Below are 17,234 nucleotides of genomic sequence, written 5' to 3'. Positions count from 1 at the left end.
TATGTACAAATTAACTCTTTTTTCTATGTGAAAATAACATGCGATAAAGCCATATTTATACCTTTGTGGTTAAAATCCAATAAGTAGACATTAGATGTGCACAGCCAGAGTGCTGTAGGACCTTAATTTCCTGCTGTCTGGTGGATGGCTGCCACCAATTTTATCAGCGACCTTCATCCAGTAAAAATAAATTTTTAAATAAGCAAGTTTTGCTTTTTCTTTTTTTAAAGAATTTACCAATTAATATTGTTACCTCTAAGAGATAGTTAAGAAACCTCAAATTTCTGTCTCTGGGTTCTCTCCCACAAGCCTTTCTATCTTTCCTCATCTCACAGGCAGCAGGGAACCTTCTGGGATTTCCTTCTTTGCCTGTCTCTCTCTCACCAGTCTTCTCCTCCTTTACCGACAGGTGAGGTGTTTGTTTGTTTTATTCCAGAATTCACTCAATGGAATAAATTAAAGCAGCCTGTACTTTCTGGCTTCTGAAATTTCTAAAATTGCCTGTTGGGGTTGTTTTTGTAATGTTAAAAAAAATCCCCTTCTTAATAGATTGCCCTGTTCTTTCCTTTTAAAGATAAGGTTTTGCTTATTGGGTCTCAACTGTTATAATCTCTATTGTACAGTTTTTGTTTGGTTTATTGAGCTATCATCAGGAGGCCATTTTCTTAAGTTGTTCATCTAAAAACAGAAACAAATCTTTGTTTATCTATTCATAAACTCACTCTTCTTTTCCCGCCCCCCAATAGCATGCTTTTGTCAAAAGACCTACTGATTTCCATTATATCATGTGGCTTATAACAAACAAACAAGACCCATAAGAAAAAGGGGTATTTGGCTTTACTAGTGTGTATAGAGATTAGTATTTTAATCCAGTACACTGAGAGGCACGTGCCTATTAACTGTCATCAGTTTACTAGGGTACATATAAAGAAAAATTGTGTCTTAAAATTCAAGTAGAGCCTGGCATGGTAATGAACACCTTTAATTCCAGCACTAGGGAGGCAGAGGTAGGTGGTTCTTTGTGAATTCCAGGCTATCTAAAACTACAAAATAAGATCCTGTCTTAAACAAAAACCAAAACACAATCTTTTATAGAGTGATAGAGTAGAAAATGTATTAGAGGGACTAAGGAAACCTCTGTTCTTGCAGAAATCTCACTAAGCTATACAATTAATGCTGAGTTCTTTGAAAACAGAAGTAAGACTTAATTCAAATGCTCTTGCTGATCTGAGTTGTTAGGGATAAGTGGAATCAAACAGCTTTATTATCCAAACATGTTGGCACATGCCTTAAATACTAGCAATAGGGTATCTCTTGAGTTCGAAACCAGTGTGGGCTACATGTGCCAGGACTACACAGAGAGACCTGTCTCAGAAAATAAAATCTATAAAGAAAATCAGCTATTTCAGATAGTGTTTAGAGGATTGCAGTATTATTATTATTATTATTTTATTTTAATTTTTTGGTTTTTCGAGGCAAGGTTTCTCTGTGGCTTTGGAGGCTGTCCTGGAACTAGCTCTTGTACACCAAGTTGGTCTCTTAACAGAGATCTGCCTGCTTCTGCCTCCCGACATATTTTTAAAATCACTGTTTCAGCTATTCTTAGGTGTTAAGAATATTAGTAATGTTTGGTTTACTTAGTGATAATCTTGATACTGGAAATTCTTAGAAATACTTAAGAATTAAACTATGATTGAAAAAAAAAAACCCTATCTTCCCGAGTAGTTGAATGTAAAGAGAAAAGCTTTTATATGAAACTGCTAAGGATTTCAATGCTGGTGGTGCTCTTTACCAGCTGGATGTGCAAACCTTTAGCATTTAACCTTCTGGCTGTGTTTCCTTATGAAGAAAGACTATATTAGACAACTTTCTTCAGTAATAGGGTTGAAGAAAAAAGACAGTCTTGGTAATGAGATACAATTCATTGAAATAATCAGCTAATTAAATGACTTATACTTTGGACATGAAAGGTTCTTAGTATTACTACTCTGTGCTAGATGATGTCTCTTGGTGGTCTTTCATTGTAGTCTCAGTCTAATGATGGGTTTATTATATTTTATATATTTTATATTTTCTTTACAAATAAAAATTGACTAGAAAAGCACCATTTTAAGGCTTTGGGAAATTACATCCTGGTTTCTTTGTTGCTATTCTCTACAACTGTGTGTGTGTGTGTGTGTGTGTGTGTGTGTGTGTGTGTGTGTGTGTGTGTGTGTACTTGTATTATCAAGTAGAGTGATCTTATACCTTAATTTTTTTCTTGGATAGTTCAGTTATGATCAGTTGTCACAAAATTCCTTTTCTTGAAAGTATCTGAGTTCAGAAATAAGTGATATGAACTTAGTTTTAAACTTAATGTTAATTTGACTAGCTTGAGATTTTTGTTGCACGATTTAAAGACAATGAGTGTGATGCCTCAAATGCTGGAGCAGGAATTTGGTTGATTTGTTTATGAGGCAATGTAGATAGGGTCCTTACTTGTTTCTTCACAGTGAGAGGGCAAGCCATAAACTCTTTCTGGAGGAAAAAAATTCTTTGTCAGTCATATCTGAGTGTCCCAACCATGGTTTAGACTCAGAGCTTTGTAAATTAGGGAGTGGTAATAGGTAAAATACCTTTTAGATTTTAGGGTTTCTTAGTCTTGTTTTCTATTATATGAATCCTGTTTATACTCTATTATATATAATCAAAAAGAATTCCAGGAGACAGATCTCTTTCTTGATTCATTTAACCTCCATTTGCTCAAGTTTTGTTTTAATTTTTTGTTTCTTGAGTAGTTGCCTTCACTCTTGTTTAATCCACTTTAAACTATGGGTAACAAGCTAGGATGAGTACTTAAATTACTGTTTAAATTGTAATGGAAGGCATTTTCTTACATTTTTGGTTGTAAGTCCAGCCTTTAACAGCTGCGCCATCTCTCCAGCCCATGGAAGGTATTTTCTAAGGAGCTAGGCAGATGACTGAGTAGGTAAGAGTGTTTGCTTTTCAAGCCTGAGAACTTGAGTTCAAATCCCTATCACCCATGTAAAAAGTCACCCATTACTGCCCATAGTTCCAGCCTTAGGCAGGTCTCAATAGATCACTGACCAGCAGGCCTAGCCAAAAAGGTGAGTTTTCAGTGTGCCAAGAAACCTTGTCTCAAGGCAAAAAGGCAGAGCACCATAGACAAAGTCATACTTTGCTCTGGCCTAAACACACTGATGTGCATGCACTATACACAGCACACACACACTCAGCTAAAAATACTTTTAAAAAAAAAGCATTTCTAGAATGTTTTTAGAAGTGCTAATTTTAGCTAAATTATTTCCTTGTGTGTCCACTAACTTACATGCTTGCAAAATAAATACAGTTTTTCTTAGTGTTTGGCAAAATTGACATAGTAAATATTTGACATGAATTTTTTTCCCCTATTTAAGCAAGCAAGATGCATTTTAGTTTTTGTGGAACCCAGGACCTTGTATAGGCTAGGCAAGTGCTTTATCACCATGTTATCCCTAGTGATCTATGACGGCACTCAAGGAATATTACCTCAAAGAATGGAATAGTCTTCTCAGTGGAATGCTGTTGTTTCTCCTGTCAGAAGAGGAATGCTTCGGCTGCTTCTGAGTCCATGATTAGTGCTCCTCCTAGTTAAAACTTTATTTAAATGTATAAAATAAGGTGTTTTATACTTACTGGAGTCTGTCAGAGGAGATTTTTTTCTTTAAAATGTCTATACTTTAATCAAGACATGTCATTTAGAAGGATCCTAATTTGTAAAAGCTGGTCTTTAAAAAAGTTGGTTTCTTTAAAATTACAAATTTTTATTTTATAAAAGATCTGTAGGCCAGGTGGTGGTGGTGCATGCCTTTAATCCCAGCACAGGGGAGGTAGAGGCAGGTGGATCTCTGAGTTAGAGACCTGGTCTACAAAGTGAGTTAGTTCCAGGATAGCCAGAGCTGGTACACAGAGAAACCCTTTATCAAAAAACCTTCTCCATTCAACACTGCTTCTCAGTTTGGTTAATAACACTGTCATTTACTGTTTCTTAAGTTAAAGTTTTAATGCATTTTCCACTTTGTAATCAGCTCCTTTTGATCTTCCAAAATGTCTTTTGAGACCCATTTGTTTCTCAACTCTTTTCTGCGAGTACCATTTCAGTTCTTACTGTCTTGGCTTTGTTATGTTTTTCCCAAACTGGTTTCCTTGCCTCTAGCTCCCCCCCCCCCCATTCTATCAGTTGTAATACAACTTGAATTGTTTCCCAAAACATGCTGTCGCTCTTCTTGCACCTGTCTTGATTTCCTGTTGCTTTAATAAAACTTGAGTTTCCTTTACATGCCTTTAAGGGTATTCATGATCAATCTGATTAGCTTTACTAGTATCAAACTTGAGTCTTCTCACATCTTCTATATGTATAACACTGCATTTTCTTAAGTTTTGCTTTTGCTCATGGTTTCATGTTTCTTATATGCTTATTGTATTTCTCACCTTGCAACTCGCCCTCCCGCCCCTGAAAATACACACTACATTATGTCTCAGACCCTAAGTCAGGTATCACTGAGTTATTTCATTCTGTTTGTAAGTTCTCTGAAAATGAATTCACCATGCCATTAAAGAGGCAAACACAGGTAACTAGTGTGGTCACTGTAGTATTACAGGTCTGATTATGAGTGCTGAATGACTTGGCATTTAATTAATGGGATGAAAATAATGTCTTATGGATGCCTACTTAAAATGCCAGATGTATATCTAAGAAAACAAATCTGTTCAAACAAATGTAATTCTGCTTCCTAGTGTCAGGGATAGAGTACGTGAATAGTCCTACTGACTGTAATTTTCACGTGTTACCATGTAGAATAGAGCATAAGAGCATAAGATTATTACCTCAAAAATATTGTTAGTGTTTATCTTTGTGTGTATTCTGTTAATTCATAGACTTCTGATTTGGGCTTGACATATTGGTACTATTTAAGAGTTGTAAAGCTTACTTCTGGTGAATAACTGAAGTAAGAACCAAAAAAAACAAAACAAAAAACTTTGTACTCTGGAAATTTGAAAGATAGTTCAAAGGCAGCTTTTAGAAGTGAAAAATATTTTATAGTTTGTTTGGACATTTTTATTATCTTTAACAGGATATTTAATAAGTCTTCTAAAGATGATTATACAAAGAAAATCATGAGGGGGCTCGGTGATTAAAAGCACTTGTTAGTCTTTCAAAGGACCTAGGCTCAATTCTCAGCTTATCTATGGTGTCTCAGAGCCATCTATAACTATAGTCTAAGGGGATCTGGTTCCTTCTGACCTCCTCGGGCACTAAGCACCCATGTGGTATGCATGCATACATGCAGGCAAAACTTTACACAAAGTGAATAAATCTAATGAAATTTAAAAAAGAAAGTCAAGATAAAACAAAAATGTTTGAAACTAGTAGTAAAGTTAAAGGCCTAGAATTAGAGCTGGTGCATAAATGAGTTACTCTGCTGTTCAATGAGACAGCTTGGAAAATAGATTACTTGAAGGCTAACATGTACGTATGAGCGATATGTTTGCAGTTCCTTATATACAATTGTATGACTTTATAAAAGTATTTTGTTGGTTTTCTCTTCCCTTTCAAATAGCTTTTGCCTACCAAAAAGTTTTGGGAACCTGATGATTCAACAAAAGATGGACAAAAAGGCATATTTCTTGCAGATGATGAATGGAGAGAGACTGCATGGGGAACTTCTCGTAAGTTATTGGTGTTTGGGTGAGAAATTATGAATAAATTCAGTGTCATTTAAAACCCTGCCTCTCCTTAAACAATTTAGGGAAAAAATTGTGGTACCTTTGTTGATGCTTATAGTTTGGACTTTTTCTTTTTGGTGTTTTTTTGAGATGGGTTTTCTCTGTAGACCAGGCTGGCCTTGAGCTCGAGAACCACTCCCTCTGCTGTGCTGGGATTAAAGGTGTCTGACATCAGTCTGGCTTTAGTTTAGCTTTCTTAACAGAAATTCTTACCTGACAATACAGTGTATTGACTAGACAGATAGATTTGCCACATGATTTTGTTTTCTTAATTAACTCTAATGATAAAATTCAAAAAACTGCCAGGCGTTGGTAGCGCACGCCTTTAATCCCAGCACTCGGGAGGCAGAGGCAGGTGGATCTCTGTGAGTTCGAGGCCAGCCTGGTCTACAGAGCGAGTTCCAGGACAGCCTCCAAAACAATACAGAGAAACCCTGTCTCGAAAAATCAAAAAAAAAAAAAAATCTGAAAACTGCCAAACTAGAGGACTCATTCATTAACTTATCAGAATTTTCTGTGTTAAATTTTATTGGATGACAGTAACTGATTTTATGTAACTGTACCTTAGTCAAGCATTGTAAAACATTAACCACATCCATAAATGATGTATAATAATGATACAGATCTCCAAGAACCAAAACAGATAAAAATACTTTTTGTTTTGTTTCTATTTTTTTTTCCAAAATAGGGTTTCTCTGTATAACGGCCCTATCTGTCCTAGAACTCTTTGTAATCAGACTAGCCTCAAATTCACAGAGATCCACCTACCTCTGCTCCCAAGTGTGCTCCAGTGTAAAAATACTTAAGGTTACCATTGAGCATTGAGGATATATGTATATATATATATATATATGTGGCACTGTGTATGTGGAGGCCAGGAAATCAATTCTTTGGTCATGGAGGTCCTGGGACTTAAACTCACATGGTGAGGCTTAGTAAAGGTGCCTTCATCATTGAACCATCCAGCTTTTTTTTTTTTTTTTTTTTTGGAGAAGAAATGAACAGGTGGATTTTTTTTTTCCCCTAAAAGGTTTGTTGTGTTTTTGCCTGCCTGTGTGTGTGAGTGCATGCGCATGAGCGTGTGCCTGGGCATTGGAAGAAGGCATCAGGCTCCCTGGAAGTAGAATTATGAGTGGTTGTGAGTTGCCTGTGGATTCTATTAACTGAACCTGGGAACTTGGCAAGAGCAAGTACCATTGCTCCAGCTCAACAGATCTTCTTTTGTTTCCTTTTTATGTTTTTAATTAAAAATACTTTTAAATAGGTGTTTTTATTGTCCAGATCAATAAGCTATATTAAGAGATTTAAAACTTTTTTGTTTTATAATTTAAAACTCTTTTGTTACACTATAAATGCTCCAAAGTTAAAATCCTAAAAGTAAGGGAGTTGTAAAAAATTCATAGGTTGAAAAAAATTTTTTTAGTTTTTCGAGACAGGGTTTCTCTGTGGCTTTGGAGCCTGTCCTGGAACTAGCTCTGTAGACCAGGCTGGCCTCAAACTCACAGAGATCCCCCTGCCTCTGTCTCTGGAGTGCTGGGATTAAAGGTGTGCGCCTCCACTGCCTAACCCTGGTTTGAAAATTTTATTAGCAGCTATTTTTGGCTTATATTTCCTTACAGTATTAGAAATCATAGTTGTTCGGCCAATATTTGACAGTTAATAGAAAGATAAGATTCACTCCCTTGAGAATACATTTCTTATAGAATAATTGAGCACAATTTAAAACACGAAGTTTGTGTTGGGATTCATATTCTTAAAAGTAGCACATTCTTAGGTGAAAGTTACTTAATAACTTGATTGGGAAATATGTTATAAAAGTTGAATGCAGAACTCTGAGATAAGGCCCATAATAAGAACCTATCTAATAAAACTTGAAGGGATGCAGGATGGAGAAATGGTTAAGAGCCTGTGCCAGCTTTATAGGGGACCTGTGTTTGGTTCTTAGCACCCACATCAGGTGTCTTGCAACTACCTGTAACTCCAGCTTCTATGGATCTGGCTTCCTCTTCTCATCTCTGTAGGCATTTCCCTAATGTGTGTTTGCTACACACAAAAAAAATGAAAACAATGTTGTTGTTGTTTTAATTAAATGGGTAATTACTAAGTTACATTTTTTAAAGCTGAATGGCAGAGAAAATGTCAGTTTTATAATTGTGGTGAGTTTAAGTCATTCTTCCTCCTAACTGTGAAGGTAAAATTCTGATGAGTATTAGTTTTTAGGAGGAAATTTGAATTAAATGGAATTTTATTTGATTACAAAAGTACATATTAAATGAGTTCCACATCCATCGACTACATGCTGAGATACTGTCTCCAAAAACAAAATTCTTGGGCCAGTGAGGTAGGCAAAAACATTGGTGGCTTGGCCACTTTGCTTCTTGATCTTCAGGCTTTATTAGATCATAAGCAATGTATCACGACTCACAAACCGGGTGATGACAAAATTAACATAAGTGTAGGAGAGAACATCCAAAAGTGTCTTCTGACTTGGGCATATGTTCCATGGCATATGTACATACACACAATTTTTTCTGCTGCTCTGAGAGCCTTAATTATACATATTATTTCCTTGTGGCTAAAGTGGTATGATAGTCAATTTGATTACGTTCTCTTAGCATGTTTGGAACATGATGGTTTCTATAAGTAAAGTACTTTTCCTCCTTCATTGTCTCTCTTTGTAAATCTGTTCTTCATATGCAAGTTAAATATTTACTTTAGGATTCACCTTAAGTCTGGGGAGAATAAGTTCCCCATGCTGTGTATTTCTGTAATATTCTGAATTATTTTTGAGGGGCTTTATCCTATTTTGATTGTTCTCTACTAAATGTAATTCTGGGTTGGTCTGGAACTCACTATGGAGTAGAGATTAACCATGAATTTCTGATAGTCCTGCTTCCACTTCACAAGTGCTGGGTCACAGGTGTCTACCATCTTAAACAGTGTAAAGGATCAAACTCAGTCTCATGCCAGTTAGGCTACATCCCCATACTAATTTTTTTTTGAGAGTCAGGTCTATATGGTGGCTGGTTTTATGTCAACTCGACCCAAGGTGGAGTCATCTGAAATTGAGGGAACCTCAACTTAGGAAATGCATCAGCTCCTGTTCACAGGTTCCTGCCCTGCTTGAGTTTCTGTTTCACTGCTTTTGATGATGAACTGTTACATGGAACTGTGACTGAAATAAACCCTTTCCTCCCCAAGTTGTCTTTGGTCATGGTTTTTTCATCACAGCAATAGTAATTCTAAGTCAGATTGTCTTGTTTGTTCTTGAATTCCCTGTTGTCATAATGCCTATCATGATTCAGAGTATGTAAACTGTGAGGGTGATTGATAAAGGAAGGATATAATGACACATCTGTTGTGAATACAAGTGGAAAATAGAAGAATCTTATTTGATTGCTAATTTAATGTTGATTATATTAAAATTACACTAGCTCTTAGATGTTAATAATTGCCTTTTGTTTTCAACAGAGGCATTTATGTTGGATGCATAATTTTGTAAAATAAACTAGAAGGTCTTTATCTGATACTTGGGTTTTCCACCATGAACACCTAAATTTCTGGGATTTGATTTTTTTCTAAATCTGATTGGTATTTATTGTGTTAATAACTGCGTTCTGGGTCTTCATGATCTATAATTGAGCTTGAGAACTGTAATCTCTTGTTTTTGTTCTTCTAGGTTTTATTCCTCAGCCTGTAGTCATTTTTCTGTCTTGTTTTTTGTTGTTTTGTTTGTTTGTTTGTTTGACTCTTCCTGGCATAAGCTTTTATCACTAAGTAAAACTCATGTAACACTGGGAGAATTAACTCCATAAGGTTGTCTTCTGATGTTCCATCTGTATTTCAAGCCCAGTGAGGTGGTTCAGTTGTTGAAGATACTTTTCACAAGCTTGACAACCTGAGTTCGATCCCTGGTACCCATGTCTAGGTGAAGGAGGGAACTGTCCACAAATAATTGTCCTCTGATTTAAACATACATGTGCACACACACAAAATGTATCATTTGAAAAAAGGGGTTCCAACTATCCCAAATGAAAAGCTGAGTATAACAAAAATATTACACTAAAAGGAAGTAGTTTTTTTGTATAAGTATATTTAACGTGGCTTAAAAGTTAAACTATATTATATTTTTCTTTCAAACAGATCATTCAATGTCCCAGCCTATTATGGTACAGAGAAGATCTGGACAGAGTTTTCATGGAAACAGTGAAGTAAATGCAATTCTTTCTCCGCGCTCAGAAAGTGGAGGCCTTGGTGTGAGCATGGTAGAATATGTATTAAGTTCCTCTCCTGCTGATAAATTGGATTCTCGATTTAGGAAGGGAACTTTTGTAAGTAGTTTGGTGTTTTATCTATATAACTTTACTTGCAAGTGTTCATTGCAAAGGGTCATTAGTAAGATTTAGTATTTTCAGTGACTTTGTTTCTTTGGTGTTATTTTACTCTTGTATTTCTTTTGATACAAGATCTTACTGTATAGCTTTGACTAGCCTACTACTCACTCTGTAGACCATGCTGGCCTTGAACTCACAGTAATTGTCATACCTAGGCCTCTCTTGCTCTGGCATTAGAGATATGGGCCACTGCTTCCAACTTTATTAGCTTATTTTTCTGTCCATAGAACTGAAAGAAACTTTAAAGCTATTTGCTATTAGTTTTCTTCACTTAGTTCAAGAAATATATGAAGTTGTAGAATAATTGGAAGTATTTATATTTTAACCATGTGAACAAAAAAACAGATCATATTTTAAAACTTTGCAAAGGTAAAATTGCTTGCTCCTGATAGTATTTAACCTGTAGCTAAATCAAATTATGTATGAATTAAATATTGTAATCTAATTTGGTGTTGCTGTTTTTCCTATACTGCTATAGTTAAGGTTGACTTAGCTCTTTTGTTATAAATGCCTAGCTTATACTCAGTTTTTTGGCCTTTGCTAAATAAGTTTGTTTTTATTGTTACAGCACTACAGGGTAGTTTTAAGCCATCTTTTGGTACCGTGTGTGTGTTCTATTAAGTATTGAGAATCAAAACAGATTGTTTTTCCTCAGGGTACTAGAGATGCTGAAACAGATGGACCTGAGAAAGGAGATCAAAAAGGCAAGGCTTCTCCATTTGAGGAGGACCAAAACAGAGATCTTAAACAAGATGATGAGGACTCTAAAATAAATGGCAGAGGTTTGCCAAATGGAATGGATGCAGATTGCAAAGACTTTAAGTAAGATTTTTAACTTTTTAAAAAAGAAAAACATACCTCTTTTAGGAGTTATGTTGTTACTTGATATAACTGATTTAGATGGTTTTCCAATTTAGGGTAACTTGATTTCCTTTGTACCTTGTGTTAATCTGGATGAAATTTTGTCATAAAATTATTGATCATAAATCTTTAAAATCTTCAAAACAGAATCTGAAACAGGGTGTTATGTTGGAAGGATAATGTTAGATGCTGCGATTACTTTTTGTCTATTATGAACTGAATTAGAAGTCTTTGCTAATTAGTGAATTATAGGTTTTTGTGTTTTTTGTGTGTGGGGTTTTTTTTTTGTTTGTTTGTTTGTTTGTTTTTTGTATTTACGAGACAGGGTTTCTCTGTATTGTTTTGGAGGCTGTCGGTCCAGCCTGGCCTCGAACTCACAGAGATCCGCCTGCCTCAGCCTCCCGAGTGCTGGGATTAAAGGCGTGCGCCACCACCGCCTGGCGAATTATAGGTTTAATATGATTTTTCCCCCCTCCTTTCAAGTTCTGCTTGAGTACCTTCCAGTGGAATTTTTGTCTTGTATTGTTGTTTTTAACTCCTTCTCCATCTCTGACCATTTGATTTTTTTTTCAGCTGTTTTGAGGCAAAATTAGTTGAAGAATCAGTGGTTTTTCTTAGAGTATGAATTGTGTTAATACATAATTGTTCCTTCAAATATGAAATAATTGGATTTTAAACTTGGATATCTTAGTTCTTTTGTTGTTTCTAGCAACAAAATACCTAGTTTCGTTTAGATGTTAGTTTTAGATTAAGCACTATACACTACCCGTATGCTAGAAAGTTGATGCTTTAGACCGACCCTGCAGCTTCTAGTAGTAGTTGATCTCTACCTCATGGACTGTAGAACCTCAGCATAGTTACTTACTTATTCCTGCACTTCATGTAACAAAGCAGAATAATAGTCTGTTAAAGTACCAAAACTAGTAAACCTCTTTTGATAAGAAATAATTCTAATGTTCTTTATTTAGAACTTTTTTCTGATTTTGCTTTTGTGCTATTAAGTTTTAGTGAAGATTGGGCATTTAAAACTCAATTGATTATATATTTATAATGGAAGTGTTAATATAGCATTAACTATAGCAAGAAAATAGCACCACAGATAGCATGGTGTTTTCTTTTTACTCTCTGCTTTTGCTATAGAGTTGCTTTATGTAAAAGTTTATTTCTCCCTATAAACATTAATATGAGTGGGGTGGTAGTGGCACACACCTTTTATCACTAAAATTTGTAGTAGTGTATATATCAATATGTATATTACTGAAGTAAAACTGAAATGAATGAAGTTTAGGGCCACTCCACCTTTTCTAATTGGCCAATTTGAAAGGAATCCTGTTTTGTTTCATTTTTTCCCCCTTATGTTTCAAGTGAAAAAACATGCTATTGAACCATTGTTCCCATGCAAGTTAGGTATGGCTAAAAGTGGAACACATTTGATTTGATATTGCAAAGACAGTGATTGTCTTGAAAGTAGCATGAATGTTTAAATGTCTAGTGAACTGTTCTTATAAACTATGCAGTATATGCTAATAAATTTAGGCCAATATGGAGCACCTCAAATTAGGTGCTGTTAGGTTTGATGTTAAGGCAAGTAAAACACTCATTACCACTAAACTTAAGTACTTACGCTTTGATGTACTAGGAATGTATAGTTCCTCAAAGCAGTACACTTGGAGTAAGGCTGCTGTATAAAATATGTAGACTGTAACTTCAGATTAAACATAATGTAAAAAGAATATTAGAACCATAAAGGATGTTGATGCAAAGGAAAACCAGTGCTGAAATTTTAATCCAATATTAGTGGATTTCTTGGGGGAAATCAGGGGAGAAGCCATAGTATGATAGAGAAATGTTATTTTGTTTATATAGAATTTTTTTGTGTGTATTCTGTATAATTTAAATTTTGAAAATGTCTGCATTTGTCTTGCTTTTTGATTGTTTATACAGAAATTACTTGATATAGTAAGGTTGTTCTTTGGGCAGTTATTGTACATGGTTTTCAAGAAAGCAGGCTGGTTGACTGGCTGCTGCTTGCTTTCTTGCTCATTTTCTCATTTTCATTAATAAAGCAGGCTCAAGAGATAGAAGAGTTTGCTCAGAAAACCCAGAGTCATAACATAAGTCAGCTTTTTGTTTTAGTTTCTACTTCTTTCAGTCATGAAAACCATGACCATGGTGTCTGGCTGTTTTTTGTTGGGTGGATTTTTATTTTGAGCCTTGCCATGATTGTTATTTAATAGTCTGTTTTGCTTAACTTAATTTTTTTCTATGATTTGTAGACAGAAGTTAAAGGTAAATAGTCCTAAGTTGTAATCATGGACAACTTTTTTGTTTGTTTGTTTTGTTTATCAACACCGGGTTTCTCTGTGTAACTTTGTAGACCAGGCTGGCCTCAAACTTACAGCCTCCCGAGTGCTGGGACTACAGGCACGTGCCACCAATGCCCGGCTGGGCATTTCTTAACTGTGTATTGGTTATATGATAATACTATTCAGGTTTAGGTAAGTAATATTAAAAATACTGAAACTATGTCAACTCATACAAGCTATTCAATAGGAAAAAATGTGGGAAATACAATGATTGACGACTGAGAAAACCTTTAATTATTCTTTATATATTGGAGACCATTTTTTTTCCCCATACTTTACCATTTTACCCTTTGACTTGCTACTTTTACCCAGACTGCTTTTCTATTTTCTTTATTTAGTCGTACTCCTGGAAGTCGTCAAGCCTCTCCAACGGAAGTAGTAGAGCGCCTTGGCCCCAGTACTAATCCCCCTGAAGGATTGGGTTCTCTTCCTAATCCTACAGCTAATAAACCACTTGTTGAAGAATTTTCAAATCCTGAAACTCAGAATCTGGATGCCATGGACCAAGTTGGTCTGGATTCCTTACAGTTTGACTATCCTGGTAATCAGGTACCCATGGACTCTTCAGGAGCTACTGTAGGCCTTTTTGACTACAATTCCCAGCAGCAGGTAAAGCATACTTCTTTTAGGAATGTCTTTAACATATAACCAAAGTACATGCACGATAGGGGTTTTGTCTTATTTAAATGTCAGTATGGTTAAGAAAGTTCTTCAAATAAGTGCCTAATATATTCACACCTTTCTAATAGAAATGGCAATGTTTTGGTATTAATCTTTGTATTAAATATTTTCCCTGATAGCTCTTTCAGAGGACTAATGCACTAACAGTTCAGCAGTTAACTGCAGCTCAACAGCAGCAGTATGCATTAGCAGCAGCTCAGCAGCCACATATAGGTAAGTTTTTATGAATTACCCTTTGTCAGAAAAACCTTTGTTAAAGCATAAAATGTTCCCCCCCGTGATTTGGTGACATTTTGTTAATTTTCGAGGTTAGTAGTAATATATTGCATACTAAGCACTGATTAATGGAGGAAATTGCTGGGGTTTTTTTGTTTGTTTGTTTTTTGCATGATTGGTTAAATATCTGTAATTTAGGCCTGCAAAATTATTGGGTGAAGGCATTTGTTACAAAGCCTGACCTGAATTTAATCTTAATTCTCGTGATATATGGTAGAAGGAGAGCACCAGCTCCTGCAGGCTGTCCTCTGACCTCAACATGTGTTCAGTGGCATGAAAATACATATGTACACACACATACATTTTAAAATTTGAAAATCTATACTTAATAAAAGTTCTTAGTTCCACCAAGCAACGGTAATAGTTGCGGTGGTGCACATGCCTTTAATCAATCAGGTAGATATGTGTGAGAGGCCAGGCTAGTCTACAGAGTGAGTTCCAGGATAGTCAAGGCTACACAGAGAAACCATGTCTCAAAACAATGGAAAAAAAATTAAAGTAATTATAGTGCATTAAAACAAGCAATATGACATGTAACTTTATCGGTTTTAGATTTGTCTAACTATGTCTCTCTGATCTTGGATAAATTTGATTTATTATTTAGTTAGAAAAGTTTCAGATGTTTTGTGGTGGTTTTTGTTTCTTTGTTTACTGCCACCATCTAGCATTCTTCCAACATTGTAAACAGAAAACTCATATAGGGTAATGATTGGAACAAAAAAGACAGTGGAAATAAGAATGATCATTCAGCCAGGCGGTGGTGGCGTATGCCTGTAATCCCAGCACTCAGGAGGCAGAGGCAAGTGGACGTCTGTTAGTTTGAGGCCACGACTCTTAAACAGAGAAACCTTGTCTGGAGGGGAATAAAAAGTGATCATTCAGAAAAACATTCTTAATAGTTTACACTCAAATTATAGAATATAAATAAAAGCCACAAAGCTTCACAAATTGTTTTAAAAATGCATTTACAACATTAATAGAATAAACTTTGCTGTGTTCTTTCATGGTTTGGTTCCCAGAACCCTGAATAAAGGTTTCAAGGGAATGAAGACAAGATGGACACAGATAAAGATAAGGTTAGGGTTGAATGAACTAGGCTGTCTGGGGAGGCGTGGCATGTTTAACAGGGAGGTGGGGTTATTGCATACAACTGAATGAGGTGGGTTTAACTCATCTCAGTAGAAGCAGGTTCTGGAGGGGGAGCAGTTTTTAGGGTGTGACATCTGGAGGAAGAAAGCTACAGTGAACATTTTCTGTACACATTGCCAACTTTGTCTTGACATTCCTCTGAGCCTAGTCTGGGGACGGCTTTACCATTCCCTTTGAGCTGAAAGAAGCATTGGGTAGGGTCAAGGGTCCTTGACATAGCATGTCCATGTCAACAACACACATTGGATCAGGACTTCTCTCTCCCACAAAAATGTGCTGGGCATACTGTCACTCTCCTTTAATCCCCACAAACGGGAGGCAGAAACAACCAGATCTCTGAGTTTGAGGCCTAGCCTTGTCTAATAGAGATTACCAGACCAGCCAGGTTTACATAGTGAAACACCATCTTTTTTTGTTGGGGCAGGGATAAACTTAAGACATCAAAAAGATCTTGAAACTGCAAAAAAAAATGTGAAAAATTTAAAAAGCAATTCTTTTTTTATTTTTTGTTTAAATTAGAAACAAGCCATAAGTCAGTCCCAGCTCCCTATCCCTCCCCTCCTCCCCCACCCCCTAAAAGCAATTCTTTTTTTTTTGTTTGTTTAAATTAGAAACAAGCCTGCTTCATAAGTCAGTCCCAGTTCCCTATCCCTCCCCTCCTCCCCCACCCCCTAAAAGCAATTCTTAACTACATGTACAACTGTATAACTACGTCTGTTATCTAATAATAAATTAACTAAGAAATCCTTAGAACATTGAAATAATCTGTACTGACCAGAACATGACAAAAGAAAACCTACAGAGTAGGAAAGGGAGTGAATAACAATATACATTGGTTTTGAAAAAAATAAAAAAACTCTAGGCTGGGTATGATAGCATACATGGCTGTACTACTAGCAGGAGGAACCATGAGTTTGAGATCAGGTTGTGTTACATAGTTCCTGGCCAGTGTAGGCTACATTTATCCACCCCCAAAATAAGGAAGACAGAAGCACCTTTTCTTGAAATCACTTTAAAAATTGAAGACAATTTTGGGATGAGGGGCTTAGTATGGTAAAGAATTAGAATGTTTAGTGTATTCTTACCACAATTCTAGTGAGGATTCATTTATTTGTAAGTTTTGTCTTTGATGTTTGTCTTGTAAAGTGAAACGAGGCAATTGAAGTTTAAAATGGAGATGTATTGTCCTGACCCGCAGGACACTCATCATGGGTCTGGTGGACACCTAGGGAAAAGATGGGGGGCAGGGGATACAAGGACGGACGCCAAGAGTCTGATCAAGGCGACAACTTTATTCATCCCAAAGGGATTTATATAGAGGAAGGGAGGAGGGAAGAAATGGGGGATGTGCTGTAGCTGCGATGAACCTGGCGGAGCGGAAGGTCAGTGGGATGGGTAGGGCATCCTGTGTCCTCTGGTAACCTAACTGCAGACTCTAACTTTATCTTTCACAGCCTACCTTCTATTAAGCCTATGCCCTAGATAAGCCGCAGGTCTGTTTCTGGAATTTGGCAGGTAGCAGGGTGGTCTTTTCTTAAGAGCCATACCTGGTTGATGGCCGGAGGTCCCTGACAATGTATTAAACTATATTAAGACTGTTTATAACTTAACGGTGATTTGAAGTATGGCATTTGGACTAGGAATACAAATAAATTAGTGGATAAGAACACTTGTAAGTGGCATGTGCTTGTGTGTTTAGGGAACATGAGGTCTATAATCTTTAAAAAATCATTTATTGTGT

General features: G+C 36.2%; 1 protein-coding gene across 9 annotated transcripts in view; it reads left to right on the top strand.

The window, feature by feature from the left end:
- Pum2 (pumilio RNA binding family member 2) overlaps positions 1–17,234 on the top strand; it is a 75,178-nt gene that overhangs the window by 16,582 nt on the left and 41,362 nt on the right. For 8 of the 9 annotated variants that reach the window (XM_021232427.2, XM_013119848.3, XM_013119850.3 and 5 more), the window contains 5 exons: positions 5,601–5,709; positions 9,910–10,097; positions 10,816–10,982; positions 13,726–13,996; positions 14,188–14,281. In XM_021232427.2, the coding sequence (XP_021088086.1) occupies positions 5,601–5,709; positions 9,910–10,097; positions 10,816–10,982; positions 13,726–13,996; positions 14,188–14,281 (829 nt within the window). Of the gene's footprint in view, positions 1–335; positions 410–5,600; positions 5,710–9,909; positions 10,098–10,815; positions 10,983–13,725; positions 13,997–14,187; positions 14,282–17,234 lie in introns of all 9 variants that reach the window. The other variant, XM_040730984.1, reaches the window with a different exon arrangement.

The sequence above is a fragment of the Mesocricetus auratus genome, unplaced genomic scaffold, assembly GCF_017639785.1.
Source record: "Mesocricetus auratus isolate SY011 unplaced genomic scaffold, BCM_Maur_2.0 Super-Scaffold_100024, whole genome shotgun sequence".
NCBI classification, from domain to species: domain Eukaryota; kingdom Metazoa; phylum Chordata; class Mammalia; order Rodentia; family Cricetidae; genus Mesocricetus; species Mesocricetus auratus.
The sequence above is the reverse complement of the archived record's forward strand: the minus strand, read 5'-3'. Positions and strand labels throughout refer to the sequence as shown.